General features: G+C 38.0%; 1 protein-coding gene across 1 annotated transcript; it reads right to left on the reverse strand.

Annotated features, from left to right (window-relative positions):
• Positions 1–839: 839 nt before the first annotated feature.
• Positions 840–1,448, reverse strand: LOC130461650 (uncharacterized). Its single transcript, XM_056829809.1, has one exon. The coding sequence runs from the start codon at positions 1,446–1,448 to the stop codon at positions 840–842; it is 609 nt and encodes a 202-aa protein (XP_056685787.1).
• Positions 1,449–16,710: the final 15,262 nt, after the last annotated feature.

Consider the following 16,710-nt stretch of genomic DNA (forward strand, 5'->3'; position numbering starts at 1 on the left):
AGAAAACATTGGGGTAGAAACACATTGCATAACAAGATCCACAAACTGTTGAGGGAACTCCAAATATTCTAACATTTCCTGGAGAAACTGCCAGTCTACAGTATCATATGCTTTTTGCAAGTCAATTTTCATGAGGCAACTAGGCTTCACACCCTTCCTTCCATACTGCCTCACCAAGTCTTGAACCACCATTATGTTGTGCATAATGAATCTTCCATGAACAAATCCACCTTGGTTTTCAAGAATAAGATCAGGCAGCACCTGCCTAAGCCTCCCACACAAAACCTTTGTGATACATTTATACAAAGTATTGCAGCAAGAAATAGGCCTAAATTCACTCACATCTTTAGGACATTTGGTTTTAGGAATTAAGGTGATGACTGTATGATTCAACTCTTTCAAAATTCTACCATGTTGCAGCATATCTAAAACAGCTTCTACAACTTCATTTCCAACAATATGCCATGAATCCTTGTAGAAATGAGAACCAAACCCATCTGGACCAGGGGCTTTGGCACCTGGAATAGAGAAAAGTGCAGCTTTAACTTCCTCTGCAGTATAAGGGGCATTAAGAATTGCTTTGTGATGAGTTTGACAAACAGGACCTAACTGCACCACTTGTTTGATAACTGGAGTTCTAGAATCATGCTGACTCCCCAATAACTTCTTATAATAATCCAGAAAAGCACCAGAAACCTCAACAGGATTATCCCTCCACACACCATCCATATCATGGATACTATAGATTTGATTTTTCACATTTCTACTTCTGATGCTCTGATGGAACAAAGCAGTGTTTTCATCACCATCCCTCAACCATGCCATCTTTGCTTTTTGTCTCAAAAACTCCAATAGATTTTGTGCTTAACTCTATAATCCTGAATGGCTCTTAATTCTGCATCAGCTAATTCCATATTAGTGGAATTCTTATGCATAGCTTCTTGAGCCTCAACTAGCTCATGATAAGCTTTCCAATCAGCAGCTTGAACATCAGAAAAACCAGTTTTATTCAGCTCTTTGAGTGCTAGCTTAAATCTCTTCAATTTGCTAACTACAATGAACATTTTGCTCCCTCTAATCTGGGTGTTCCAGGCTGACTGAACAGTGTCAGTAAAAACAGGAGAGGCTTTCCACATGGTAAAATACTTGAATGGTTTCTTTCCCCCATCAACTCCAGGATATACAGTGAGAAGACCAGGTGAGTGATAAAAATGTCCTTCAGGTAAGAAGCAAACTTCAGCTTCAGGGTAGCTATCTTGCCATGCCTGATTAGCTAAAATTCTATCTATCTTTGAGAACACTCTCTTATCACCTTGTTGTTTATTGTTCCATGTAAACAGATTACCAACACACTTTAGATCTTCCATTCCACAAGTGTGCATACAACTACAAATATCCAAAATTTCACTCTGTCTCACAGGAGCCCCAATCCTTTCCTCAATGGCCATTACACAGTTCAAATCACCACACAATATCCAAGGATCAGACACTTTCAGCAATCTTAAGTCTCTCCATAATTCTTGCCTCAGAGCAGGATCATTTTGAGCTTTTCTCTTCTTTTTTTTTGAAAGCTGCTTTTAGTTCTTCCTTTATCCCTATTTATTTAGACCGGATGGGCCAGAGGGAGGAGCATTCCAAAAGGAGGAGACGAAGATCGGCCGGCGAGAGGGGCATAGATGAATGTGCAATAGAAGCTATTCATACCACTAATAGGAGTGACATGACAGTGCAAAAACTGACTAGAAGCAGCAACAATATTAACATTAAAGCTCCCAGCCTTCCAAGCAACTACAATTCTACCACAAGCATGATAACTAGCATTACTAGTAAAACACCATTGTGCAAAAACTTTTTGGTACAGCTTACCCAAATTGGACAGCTTCACCTTGTGCTCCAGAAGTCCTATCAATCCCACCTCAAATTTCTGAATGAAGTGTTTAACTGCATTCTGTTTGTGAAGTGAGTTGAGACCTCTGACATTCCAAGCAGCTACTCTATCCATTAGGGTGAGAAGGGTCCCCCTTTCCAGTTGTTACATCCCTTTTTTCAAAACAGTTGTTTTCATCACCATCAGTACCTGAATATCCAACTAATCTGGTGTCCAATATCTAAAACACATTAGATGTTCTAACTGGACTTCTTGGAGATGTTCTCACCCTTATAGGCCTTAATGATCTCTGAAACCCTTCTGGATCCATCATTGGGCTTGTTGGTTTCTCAATAGGGGCTGCCTGAACTTGCTTAGATTTCTGCACCCATACTCTCTTAGACTTACCCTGCCTACAATCCTCCTGCAAATGCCCAATCATCTTGCACTTTGAACACCTTGTAGGCTTCCATTCATAGTACACTCCTACCCTCACCATCATTCCATTCTCATCCCTGAAATAAATCCATTCTGGGAACTCCTGTGACAATGGAACATCCACCAATATTCTGGCAAATTGGAGTTTATCCCTATTAATTGTAGCTTGATCCCTCTTAATGGGTTTCCGTAGCTGGCATACAATTTTGAACAAAGATTTTTCTCCCCAATATTTGAAGTTAAGTTTCAATTGTAACCAGATAGGCACAGATTTCACATCCTCCTTATCCATGTCCATATCAGAACTCCATGGTTTCATAATGAGTGGTTTATTATCAAAGAAAAAATTTCCAGCTAAAACCTTATCCCTAGCATCCATGGTTAAGAATCTAACCAGAAACACACCCCTCTTCACCATAACCACCTTGTCAACCTTCAAATGCTTCCAGATACGCCTAATGAATCCCTCCATAACATTAATAGGAGGATTAGCACCCACAACATAGCAGACTACATATGACATCCAAAAATCAACCTCTTCCTGAATATCATCTAAATCAATTTCAACTGGACTATTAGGGGGGTCAATCAAACCAATCACATCACCAGAATCATCCGCATTCATAGTATTAGCATTATTCGCATTATCATGATCAGCCTCTGTATGAACTGAATCATCAACAGAGCTAGCATCTACCACAGTTTCATCAAGAAGAATAGGGATTGTACCTACATCCAAGTTGCTTCTGGATTGTAATCGGCTCGCACTACCATTAGAATGTAGTGCCTGCAGATAATCATTGAAAGAATGCCGCAATTCAGAGCGAAGCTGAAGATGTTGTAAACCCGACTTCTGCGTCAATATTTCATTCTCAGTACCAAAATCAATCGCTTCCACCCCAAGAACTTCCTCCAAAGAGCGCGTTTTCAGAGCTTGAGAATCAGATGATGGTCCTCGAGGTTTCGATTTTCCATTGCCATGTTTGTTTCCCTGATTTTTCGAACCAGACCTTCTTGCCACGGCGAAGGTGCACGATAAGCTATCATGCGCCCGAGAGAAACTTGGAGAGAAAGTCAGGGAAATTCCAGAGTGGTACTTAACAGGCGATATCTTGCAATCTCTGCATTTGGATAATCGCTGCTATAGGTCCAAACAGGGCGGTGGGCTTGCATTAGTGGAGTAAAAACTTTAATTAACCCACCTAAACCATCATTACTGTTGCAGAACTCCACCCTCAGCAAAGATCTCCACCCTTGGATCAACGGTGCCTTGTTGATGAAGCCAAGATAAAGATCGGAAAGGTGAGATATGACCTCGATACCAACGAGGTACCAATCCACTATCAAGGAAGCCATAATTACCCCTATTAAGGCTTGGTCTAGAGATTTTGAGGGGAATCTCATTCTGAAAATGGGACAAGGAGGAAGACGAACGATTTTGCAAGACAAAATCAAGATCAGAAGTTGATTTGAACTTGGGAAGGGGGCTAGACCCAATTAGGGTTTTCACTCTCTCTCAAGAAAACTTAGGTCTCTCATATTTCTTTGTCTTTCTCTCTCTCATCTTTCCAAAATATCCTTACTTAGTTTACCAACTTAATTCACCATAATAAAGCTACTTGTGATACAAAAAGATACAAAAAGATATGGATCTGAAATTTATGAACATATTTTAAAAGTTGCTAAATTTCAATCAAGCTAATAATTTTAGAAAACATCATTCAATTTTTTGTTTTTTTTAATTTCTATAATTACTTACATTAAACTCTAATCATTTTAATTCCACTACATAACTCAACAGTTTCTTAGCTGCCCTTTCTTACTTAATATATGAAACAGGTTGTTAAAACTAGAAAAATTTAGCCAATGATATTAGACTTTGTATCATAAAACTTATGAAGTCTTGAACGTGCTATAACAGGTAAATTACTATAACGCCCTTTATTTTGTTAAGCTATGATACATATAAATCATATATAAATCATGCGGAAAAAATCATAAAGCCAGGAATCCAAATTAATTGCCACATAACTATTAGCATAATTCAGGATACATAAACTTTGTAGCGTGCCCTCCCTAGCTGCGCCCGAACCGAAAAAGAACAAGTCTAGGCTCCAAATGTCGTCCCTCCGTAGATAGTCCACAGCACGTTCGGATCTGCCTTAGATTTAATTAACTAGAATTGCACCTAAGGTATTATGTTATATTCGAATATTTGAGGCAAATATTATTGTTAGTTTTAATCCTTAAAACTAGGTGAATAATTGAAATTATGTGTTTATAAATTATGAATGCCATCCCATATTTATTGGGTAGGAATAATGGAATTAGAATTCTACTAGGATTCAAGTAATCTAAATCTATTAGAATTAGAGTTTACTTAAAACTAGTAACTTTAGGAAATTAATCTTTTAATCTAATCCTAATTGCTTAAGGATTCGATGCATGCACAAACTTCAACACACACACGAGCACGACCCACAAGAGAGCAGGCCATGCCCGCGCGCGCGGAGAAGCCCAGTGCAGCTCGCAGCCGAAGCGCTGCTAACAGCCCGCGTGTATGCTCGCAACCATGGACGCGCTGGGCCTGGCCTTGCGTTGGGCCTTGCGTGCCTTTGGCTGCTCGCTGCTCATGCGTTGCGCGCTGGGCTTGCTAGGTGTGGGCCTGGCTTCGTGCTGGGCCTTCGTCTAGCAAGATCATCCGATGTTTATTTCGTACGATGCGCTTCCGATTAATTTTCCGATTTCGGAATTCATTTTCGATTCGAACAATATTTAATATTTCCGATTCCGGAATTAATTCCCGTTTCGAATAAATATTTAATATTTCCGATTCCGGAATTATTTTCCGATTCCGATAATATTTCCGATTCTGACAATATTTCCGTTTCCGGCAATATTTCCGATTCCGGCAATATTTCCATTTCCGATAATATTTTCCGACGCGTACCATGTTTCCGGCAACATCGGCGACTTGGATAATATTTATATTTCCGATACGATCCATATTTCCGTTTCCGGCAATATCATCGTTTCCGGAGTATTCATAAACTTTTTGACGATTTCCGCTCCCACTGCAACCGAGATCCGTCGATTCCGAATATCCATAAATAGAGTATTTAATTCCTTTAAATACTTGATTCGTTCACGTACTATTTGTGTGACCCTACGGGTTCAGTCAAGAGTAAGCTGTGGATTAATATTATTAATTCCACTTGAACTGAAGTGCCCTCTAGCTAGGCATACATTTCACTTGATCTCACTGAATTATTAACTTGTATAATTAACACTGAACCGCTTTTATTAGAATTGGAATTAAATGCATACTTGGACCAAGGGCATTATTTCCTTCAGTCTCCCACTTGTCCTTAGTGACAAGTGTGCATTTCCTAATTCCTTTGTCGCTTGATGCTTGCTCTTGAACATACGGTTAGAGTTTTCATCCTTATTATGTCCAGAGGTGTTTATCTGTTTCAGAGTTCAACTGATCAAATAAACAGATAATCATAGCCTATGATTCATCTGAGCACGGTCATGCATGCATTTTACAGTTTCTAGCTCTACGAGTGGCCTTGTACAACTTTCATCATCTCATCCCGATTTATGGGAGGACAATCCCAATCTTGCGATCTTGCGATAAGACTTAGTTTGATAGGTGATTACCCGAGCGTTGCCGTTATAGCCTCCTTTTACGGTGCGACGGTTGACAATGTCAAAGTAACCAGTTCTCAAACAAGTAATCTCAAATCACTAAGGTATTGAGGATTAGTGTCTAATAATTTTAATGAAATTTACTTATGACAGATTTTCGTCTCTTACAGTAAAGTTTCATAGGTCTTTCCGATACTAGTCTTCCCAAAGTAAGTATCTATGCAAATGATTGCGACATTGCCATGTCCTCATAGTTCAAGAAACAGAACTACTAGTCATCTTGCATTCTAGTCGTCTAACGTTTTCTATGCGTCCATCTTTATAGAAAACTCCGATCAGGGACCATTTTCAACTTTTGACATTCAAGTTCACTTGATAGACATTTCTTAGTCACAGGACTGGTCCTGACAGTCTATCTTGAATATATTGTCAAATTGAAGGGACTCATCATTTAATAAACCACAAATTAAATGAAAAAATGAATTCTTTTCATTAATGTGAATGGTTAACCAATAACATTTTACAAAGTATTAAACTCTAAAACTTTAAAACATTAAATAAGGACATCAAAGCCATTCTCCAACATGCTTGATTCCCATAGCTGCAGTGTGCGAGTTGTGATTCGCCTGCGGCAGAGGTTTAGTTAATGGATCCGAGATTTTGTCATCAGTTCCAATCTTGCTTATCTCGACTTCTTTTCTTTCAACGAACTCTCGAAGAAGGTGAAATCTACAAAGTACATGCTTGACGCTCTGGTGGTGTTTAGGCTCCTTTGCCTGTGCAATAGCTCCGTTATTATCACAATACAGAGCTATTGGTCCTTTAATGGAGGGGACTACACCAAGTTCACCTATGAACTTCCTTAGCCAAATAGCTTCCTTTGCTTCTTCATGTGCAGCAATGTACTCCGCTTCAGTTGTAGAATCTGCAATGGTGCTTTGCTTAGCACTTTTCCAGCTTACTGCACCTCTGTTGAGGCAGAAGACAAACCCAGACTGTGATCTGAAATCATCTATGTCGGTTTGGAAACTTGCGTCCGTATAACCTTTAACAATTAATTCATCATCTCCACCATAGACTAGGAAATCATCTTTGTGCCTTTTCAGGTACTTCATAATATTCTTCGCAGCAGTCCAATGTGCCTCTCCTGGGTCTGACTGGTATCTGCTTGTAGCACTAAGTGTGTACGCAACATCCGGGCGTGTACATATCATAGCATACATTATTGAACCAATCAATGATGCATATGGAATCCCACTCATTCGTCTACGCTCATCTAGTGTTTTTGGGCACGGAGTCTTTCTTAGAGTCATTCCATGAGACATGGGTAGGTAGCCTCGCTTGGAGTCTGCCATATTGAACCTTTCAAGCACCTTATTGATATAAGTGCTTTGATTGAGTCCAATCATCTTCTTAGTTCTATCTCTGTAAATCTTGATGCCCAGTATGTACTGTGCTTCTCCTAGATCCTTCATCGAAAAACATTTCCCAAGCCAAATCTTGACTGAGTTCAACATAGGAATGTCATTTTCGATAAGTAATATGTCGTCGACATATAATACTAGAAAAGCAATTTTGCTCCCACTGAACTTCTTGTATACACAAGATTCGTCTGCGTTCTTGATGAAACCAAAGTCACTGACTGCTTCATCAAAACGTATATTCCAGCTCCTTGATACTTGCTTCAATCCGTAGATTGATTTCTTAAGCTTGCATACCTTTTTAGCATTCTTTGGATCTTCAAAACCCTCAGGTTGTGTCATAAACACAGTTTCTGTTAAAACGCCGTTTAAGAAAGCGGTTTTGACGTCCATCTGCCATATTTCGTAATCGTAATATGCAGCGATTGCTAACATTATCCGAATAGACTTTAGCATTGCAATTGGTGAAAAAGTTTCATCGTAATCCACACCTTGGACTTGCCTGTAACCTTTTGCAAGCAATCTAGCTTTGAAAACTTCAAGTTTCCCATCCTTGTCCTTTTTCAGTTTGAAAACCCATTTGCTTCCTATGGCTTGGTAGCCATCTGGCAAATCGACCAAATCCCAAACTTGGTTTTCAGACATGGAGTCTAATTCAGATTACATGGCTTCTTGCCATTGCTTGGAGCTAGGGCTCGTCATAGCTTGTTTGTAAGTCGCAGGTTCATCACTTTCAAGTAATAGAACTTCATAGCTCTCGTTCGTCAAAATACCTAAGTACCTTTCCGGTTGAGATCTATATCTCTGCGATCTACGCGGGGTTACATTTCTAGATGGTCCTTGATTCTCACCAGATACTTCTAAAGATCTCCGAGTTTTATCCTGAATGTCATTTTGAGCATTCTCTATATTTTGTTGTTCGACTCGAATTTCTTCGAGGTCTACTTTTCTCCCACTTGTCATTTTGGAAATGTGATCTCTTTTCAAAAAGATACCATCTCGAGCAACAAACACCTTGTTCTCAGATGTATTGTAGAAGTAATACCCCTTTGTTTCCTTTGGATAACCCACAAGGATACATTTGTCAGATTTTGGTTGAAGTTTGTCTGAAATTAATCGTTTGACGTATACCTCACAACCCCAAATCTTAAGAAAAGACACTTTTGGAGGCTTTCCAAACCATAACTCATATGGAGTCTTTTCAACAGCTTTAGACGGAGCTCTATTTATAGTGAGTGCAGCTTTATTTAGTGCATGTCCCCAAAATTCTATTTGAAGTTCGGCCTGACCCATCATTGATCTAACCATGTCTAGCAAGGTTCTATTCCTCCGTTCTGACACACCGTTCCATTGAGGTGTTCCGGATGGAGTCAATTCTGATAGAATTCCACATTCTTTCAGATGGTCATCAAATTCATAGCTCAGATATTCCCCGCCTCTATCAAACCGCAGTGCCCTAATCTTCTTGCCTAATTGATTCTCTACTTCACTCTGAAATTCCTTCAATTTGTCAAAGGATTCAGACTTATGCTTCATCAGGTAGACATAACCATATCTACTGAAGTCATTAGTGAAAGTGATAAAGTAGCTGAAACCATCTCTAGCATTTGTACTCATTGGTCCACATACATCCGTATGGATTAAACCCAATAGTTCAGTTGCTCTTTCTCTAACTTTAGAGAAAGGTTGCTTTGTCATTTTGCCAAGTAAACATGATTCGCACTTACCATAATTCTCTAAGTCAAATGGTTCTAGAATTCCTTCCTTTTGAAGTCTTTCTATGCGCTTTATGTTTATATGGCCTAATCGACAATGCCACAGATAGGTGAGATCTGAATCATTCTTTTTGGCCTTTTTGGTATTTATGTTATAAACTTGTTTTTCGTGATCTAATAAATAAAGTCCATTGACTAATCTAGCAGATGCATAAAACATCTCTTTAAAATAAAACGAGCAACTATTATCTTTTATTATAAAGGAAAATCCCTTAGCATCTAAGCAAGAAACATAAATGATGTTTTTAGTAAGACTTGGAACATGGAAACATTCTTCCAGTTCCAAAACTAGCCCAGAGGGAAACGACAAATAGTAAGTTCCTACAGCTAATGCAGCAATCCGTGCTCCATTTCCCACTCGTAGGTCGACTTCACCCTTGCTTAACCTTCTACTTCTTCCTAGTCCCTGCGAATTGGAACATAAGTGTGAGCCACAACCTGTATCTAATACCCAAAAAGTTGAATTAGCAAGTATACAGTCTATAACGAAAATACCTGAAGATGGAACAACTGTTCCGTTCTTCTGATCTTCCTTAAGCTTCAAGCAATCTCTCTTCCGATGCCCCTTCTTCTTGCAGTAGAAGCATTCAGATTCAGAAGTGGGTTGGCTCACCTTCTTCTTTTCAGACTTGGTGCCGCTAGATTCCTTAGTCGGGCTGGCTCTCTTGCCACCTTTCTTAGCATTTCTCTTCTTACCAGATTTCTTGAACTTTCCCCCACGCACCATAAGCACATCTTGCTTATCACTTTTGAGCGTCTTTTCAGCGGTCTTTAGCATACCGTGAAGCTTAGTGAGCGTTTTGTCCAGACTATTCATACTGTAGTTCAGTTTGAACTGATCATACCCGCTATGAAGAGAATGGAGGATGGTGTCTATAGCCATTTCCTGAGAAAATTGCCGATCCAGCCGACTCATATTCTCAACGAGTCCAATCATTTTGAGAACATGTGGACTTACGGGCTCGCCTTTCTTAAGCTTGGTCTCAAGAATTTGCCTATGAGTCTCGAATCTTTCGACTCGAGCCAGATCTTGGAACATGTTCTTTAAATCACTGATGTTCGTGAAAGCATCTGAGTTGATGAACGTTTTCTGTAGATCTGCACTCATGGTTGCAAGCATTAGACACTTTACATCCTTGTTGGCATCAATCCAACGATTGAGGGATGCCTGAGTGACCCCGTCGCCTGCGGCTTCGGGCATCGCCTCTTCCAGGACATACTCCTTTTCTTCCTGCATAAGAACTATTTGCAAGTTCCTTTGCCAGTCAAGGAAGTTTTTCCCGTTCAACTTCTCCTTTTCGAGAATTGATCGAATGTTGAATGAATTGTTGTTTGCCATAGTAAAAACTACAATTGGAAAAAGAATAAACAAATAAATAACCATTCACAATTTCTCTTAATAAACTTAAATTCTAGCATACATGCATAATTTATCATTTATTAAGCATTTTATTCAAGTTATGTGTTCCGGCAGGTGTGAATAAAATGATTCCAAGATCCTTAAATCATTGAAGAATTAAGCACATTATGTATTTAGACTCAATTCTAAAATATTTTAGGTAACAAAGCCTTTTCTAATAGTCTAGAAACTACTCTTGGTTGATAGGTACGTCTAAGAACTTATTAGGTAAACCTATCTCATTTTCCACGACATAAAAGGACTCCTTACTTATATCGTTGAGTTTCACCAAAACTAACATGTACTCACAATTATTTGTGTACCTTACCCCTGTAGGATCAATAAGTAACACCTCGCTTAGGCAGAAAACTAGATCACATTTATACCATTCACCCATTCATTTATCAATGAATGGCCCACATAGCTGGTTAGTAGAACATATTATGTAACACATAATATTTGCAGCAATTAATCAAGGGTTTCAATAATCTACCAATTATTCAATCCTTATTAATTCTAATCAAGTTGTTTTAACCTTAAAGGAATGTAGACCTAATCAAGAGTTTATGACTAAAATGCTCCCACTTAAACCATTAAATTTACATGCTTTACTAATTTTAAACATAAAATTGTATTTCCTAGTCTAACCGGAAACATACAAATTTAATTAAAATTTAAAGCCCATATAAATTATTATTTGAATCCTTTAATTTACCTTCAGTTTATTAAATTAATTAATTTAAATTTAATCAAGGTTTTAATTTTAGTAAAATAATTAGTATAAATAAATTTTATAATAATTAGATTATTCAAAATTAAATTTCGAGAAAAAAATTAAATTACGAATTTTAATTAAATTTAATTAAAAAAATCGTTTTCCAAGTGAAAATTTAAAATTAAATTTAAAGCGCATCAATTGGATCAAGACGAGGCCATGGGCTTGCGCCCATGCCCTGTCGAGTTCACAAGGCAGCAACACCCCTCGACTGATCGCATAGCAAGGCACGAGCAGCAGCCACGCCTAGGCGCAGCAGCAGCTCGCTCGCTGTGGCGCAGCAGCGCTCGCTGGGCGATGCAGCGCTCGCTGGTGCGAGGCATCCCTCGCTGCCTGCGCGCACCTGCCTGCTCGCTTGTGCCTTGCCTCATCGCCCCATCCGCCCATGCTCGCAGCAGACAACACCTAGGCAGACCAACTGCTTTGCGTGCATGTCACGCTTGCTTGCTCGCTGCATTCGTACCGCATGGGCGACGAGCTCCCTTGCTCGTCGTCGCATGCCCGCACTATACAACACCCCTTAAAGGTAATACGTAGCGTGCATTGCTTTGTGCGTGCAACATTTATGAGCGAATTATATAAAAATCAAAACTTTTTAATTCAAATTTATAGACAAATTAATAAATCATATTAATTTCATAAATTTAGGGCGAAAAATCGAAAATTTATTATTCAAATTAATTTCCGATTATCATGGATTCAAGTTTAGGTCATAAAAATTTAAAATTTATCAAATTTAACAATTTTTATGGTGGTTTTTAATCATGGATGCCTAATTAAATTATCAATTAATTGTGAAAATCAAATGAAATTCTAAATTATTTGAATTTCAACAAATTAATTACAATTACAAATTAGGTTGCATAATTAACAAGCTTAGGCATTTAAATTTTTTAAACATATACAGTAGGTCAATCAAAAATTCAAGATTTACAAACAAGAATCGCAAATATTCAATTTAACATCTTAAAAATTACAAATTTTGTGGTCGAAAAACTAAAACCTCCGAAAAGTCATAGTTAGGCTTTGAATATGGGAATTCTGGGTTCGGCATCAAATCTATGATTTTAGTCAAAATTTTAAAACGCCGTTTACATGCGAAATTCACTATAAAATTATACGATTTCGACCATTATTGACTAAACTGCCAAAAATTCTGCGAACATATAATTAAATAATCGCACGAATTTGCAATTAATTACAAAAAATCGAAAATTTGGAAATTAATCACCCCTTTTAATTCATTGCAAATTTATAAAATTTAACCATGTTAACTAATTATAATGGAATTAATTAGAGGCTCGTGTACCACTGTTAGGTTATGATACCGAACAAGAACAAGTCTAGGACTCCAAATGTCGTCCCTCCGTAGATAGTCCACAGCATGTTCGGATCCGCCTTAGATTTAATTAACTAGAATTGCACCTAAGGTATTATGTTATATTCGAATATTTGAGGCAAATATTATTGTTAGTTTTAATCCTTAAAACTAGGTGAATAATTGAAATTATGTGTTTATAAATTGTGAATGCCATCACATATTTACAGGGTAGGAATAATGGAATTAGAAGTCTACTAGGATTCAAGTAATCTAAATCTATTAGAATTAGAGTTTACTTAAAACTAGTAACTTTAGGAAATTAATCTTTTAATCAAATCCTAATTGCTTAAGAATTTGATGCATGCAAAAACTTCAACACACACACGAGCACGACCCACAAGAGAGCAGGCCATGCCCGCGCGCGCGGAGAAGGCCAGTGCAGCTCGCAGCTCAAGCGCTGCTCGCAGCCTGCGTGTTTGCTCGCAGCCATGGGCGTGCTCGGCTTGGCCTTGCGCTGGGCCTTGCGTGCCTTTGGCTGCTCGCTGCTCATGCCTTGCGCGCTGGGCTTGCTAGGCGTGGGCCTGGCTTCGTGCTGGGCCTTCGTCTAGCAAGCTCGTCCGATGATTATTTCGTACGATGCGCTTCCGATTAATTTTTAGATTTCAGAATTCGTTTCCGATTCGAACAATATTTAATATTTCCGATTCCGGAATTATTTTCCGATTCCGATAATTTTTCCGATTCTGACAATATTTCCGATTCCGGCAATATTTCCATTTCCGATAATATTTTCCGATGCGTACCATGTTTCCGTTTCCGGCAACATCTACGACTTGGATAATATTTATATTTCCGATACGATCCATATTTCCTTTTCTGGCAATAGCATCGTTTCCGGAGTATTCATAATTTGCCTTTTTGACGATTTCAGCTCCCACTGGAAACGAGATCCGTCGATTCCGAATATCCATAAATAGAGTATTTAATTCCTTTAAATACTTGATCCGTTCACGTACTATTTGTGTGACCCAACGGGTTCAATCAAGAGTAAGCTGTGGATTAATATTATTAATTCCACTTGAACTGAAGTGGCCCCTAGCTAGGCATACATTTCACTTGATCTCACCGAATTATTAACTTGTATAATTAAAATTGAACCGCTTTTATTAGACTTAGCATTAAATGCATACTTGGACCAAGGGCATTATTTCCTTCATATTTTTCTCTGTTTTACGTGGTTTTCCCTTCTCCCCAGATCATGTCATGTTGCCTTCTCTACCTCCTCTCCAGATTATGCGACGCTAACTTCTTTTCATCGGCTTCCCTCCTTCCTTGCTTCTTTCTTTCACCCCTGGTTCCAAACCCTATCTCTCACTCCAATCTCCTCCGCCACCATTTTCTATCTCCTCTCCCTTCTTCTTTCCCTCTCCTTCATTGTTTTGTGTTGCTACTCTCTTCATAGGTTACAAGTAATTTTTCTCCATGATGATCCATTTACAATTTAGCACTTTTAGCACTGCAAATTTTCTTAATCAGCAGTTGCAACTGTAGGGAGTAGATTGGAAAGGCATTGGTCATCATCTTATATTGGGCAGCCTATGTAATGCTACGAGCAAGGCATCGAAGGATTGGAAACGAGTATAATAAGGTAGTAGTGTGTATTACGTCAGACTAGAGATAGATGAAGGGCTATGTTTCAGCTCATCAACAACTGAGAACTGCACAGGACTTGGTGCAACAAGTCAACATTGAAATACTCATTGACTACTCTATATCGGTTTCTAGAGCTCCCGGGATACTTGATTCACTTACCAGTTCTTTCCTTTCCTATACATTTTTAAGGGAATGAAGTAATATATAAACATATGAATAACAGTCCTGATCCTTGCAGTGTTATTTTTATATTAGACAGACGATAAGTTTAGTTTGAAACATCTGTCATATATCGACATTCTAAAACAGAATCCTAACACTTATAAAAGCAAGAACTTATGTTTACTATTTCTGTGTATTTACTAGATTTCCCTCACTTTCATGCAATTGGTTGATTTAGAGATTATTTCATTTTCAATATTTTAGGGTTTATGATTCTTTTTTATTTTGATTCTCGATTAATTGGTCGATTTAGGGATTATTTGATTGAGCATATGTTAATTGTACTTCTTCCTCGTGATTAATGAAGCTAACACAACTGAGGACAATTCATGGGTGATAACCGCTGATTGTTGTTGACTGGGATAGCTTGTTGCAAAAAGATGGATCAATTTCTCAAATTGGACTAGCATCTCTCTCTATCATCTGCGAATTTTTTCTGAAATTATTCCATGTCTGATTGCTGCAAAAAGATAGATCAATAATGCATAGATCAATAATGTCTCATTCCCAAAATTATCCGATAAGGTTGTGATTCATAAAGTAGCATCAATTACAATTGTAAATGCATCAATTTAAATTGAATTCTGAATATGGTGGATTACTTTTGAATCTATGAGGCATTGTACTACTGTAGTTGATCATTAGTCTTCTAGCATGTTCATGCTTGTTTACTTCTTTGAGTGTTTAGGATCTTGAAGTATCTTATTGATTGGTCTTGTTTTCTTGGTAGTCTAATCAGACTGATTTTTTTTTTCCCAATGAGAGTGTAGTTGCCAGTTGAAGCTGACATTTGAATACCTCATATTTTTTCAAGTAATTATAAATACATAATTATATTTATAAGTAATTTTATTATTTTAATCGCATTTAAATATATAATTAAATATATTTTAAAAATATTTGTTATTTTTAGTTAAGGGCGAAATGAATTTAATTTCTACTTGGGAATTTAATTGGGTTTTGAAATTTTAAAACAAGTTTGAATTATCCTAAGCCCATTCCAATTGATTTGATGATCCCAAGTGAATAATTCAATGATCACTTTTATTCTAACCCAATCATGATTCAAGCCCAACTCTACTACTTCTAATCCTAGCTCACCTAGGATATACTAATTAAACTATTAACACTCCTTTATTATTCAATTGATCCCCACTTCATTAATTCACAAACCCTCAAACTCTCTTTTTCTTTCTTCTTTCTCACGGCACTCTCCTCCTCCCTCTCTTTCTCTTCGATCGAGCCCCCCAGCCGAGCCGTGCAGCAGCCCTACAGGCCTCACCCCGCCCTCACCCTGCTGCTCTCCCTCGTCACTGCCCCGTGTGCGCTGCCCTGCTCCCTCCGTGTCCGCGCGCGCACACCTGCAAGCACAGCAGCAACAACACGCGTGTGTATGCTGCAGTGTGTCCCTCTGTTCCCTTGCTCGTCGTCCGTCCGGTTGACGACCACAACCACCGTGCCCTTTGGCCGGTTGGTATACTTTCTTTCATCCTAATCTATTCTCTTTAATTTACGTTTTAAATTATAGATTTTTTATTTTTATTAATTATTATTGGATTTTTTAAATTGTATTTGGGATTGGTTATGAACACGGAAGTTGAGAATTTTGATGATTAGATTGTTGAGGATGATTTTATTTGAAGTAGTAGGAATTTTCAGATTTGATTTGATTTATTAAATAAAGCTCCAATTTTTATGAGTTAATGAATTTTAAATCTTGATTTAGGGTTAGGGTTTTTATTAAACTCATATGGCGAATTGATTAACATAATTAAATTTCAATTTTAATTATGGTAATCAATATTAATTTTCAAATTCATTAGCTTGAAGTGTTGATTTTTAATGGTTTTCAGATTCATTTATCTCATTAGATACTTTGGGGAAATTAGGTTTGAGTGGACCTGAAACAATTGAGGTACCCATAGTTATACAACTGGTAGTGTAGTGAAGTGCACAAAGATCCATAGAAATGTGCCTTTGACCATAGCCAAGACCATATTCTTATCTAACCTAATTTAGTTTGAATTAGGAGAATTAGATGTAATCCTAGTGATGGATTGGTTAGCCATGTTCAAAGCCAAGATGCATGGATTGGGAGAAGCAGAAAGTTCATTTGAGATCTAGCTTAGGTAAAGTAGTATTCTACCGTCGTTTTGGTAAGCCTAGAAATATAGGAATCATCACGACA

This window comes from Spinacia oleracea, chromosome 5, assembly GCF_020520425.1.
Source record: "Spinacia oleracea cultivar Varoflay chromosome 5, BTI_SOV_V1, whole genome shotgun sequence".
NCBI lineage: Eukaryota > Viridiplantae > Streptophyta > Magnoliopsida > Caryophyllales > Amaranthaceae > Spinacia > Spinacia oleracea.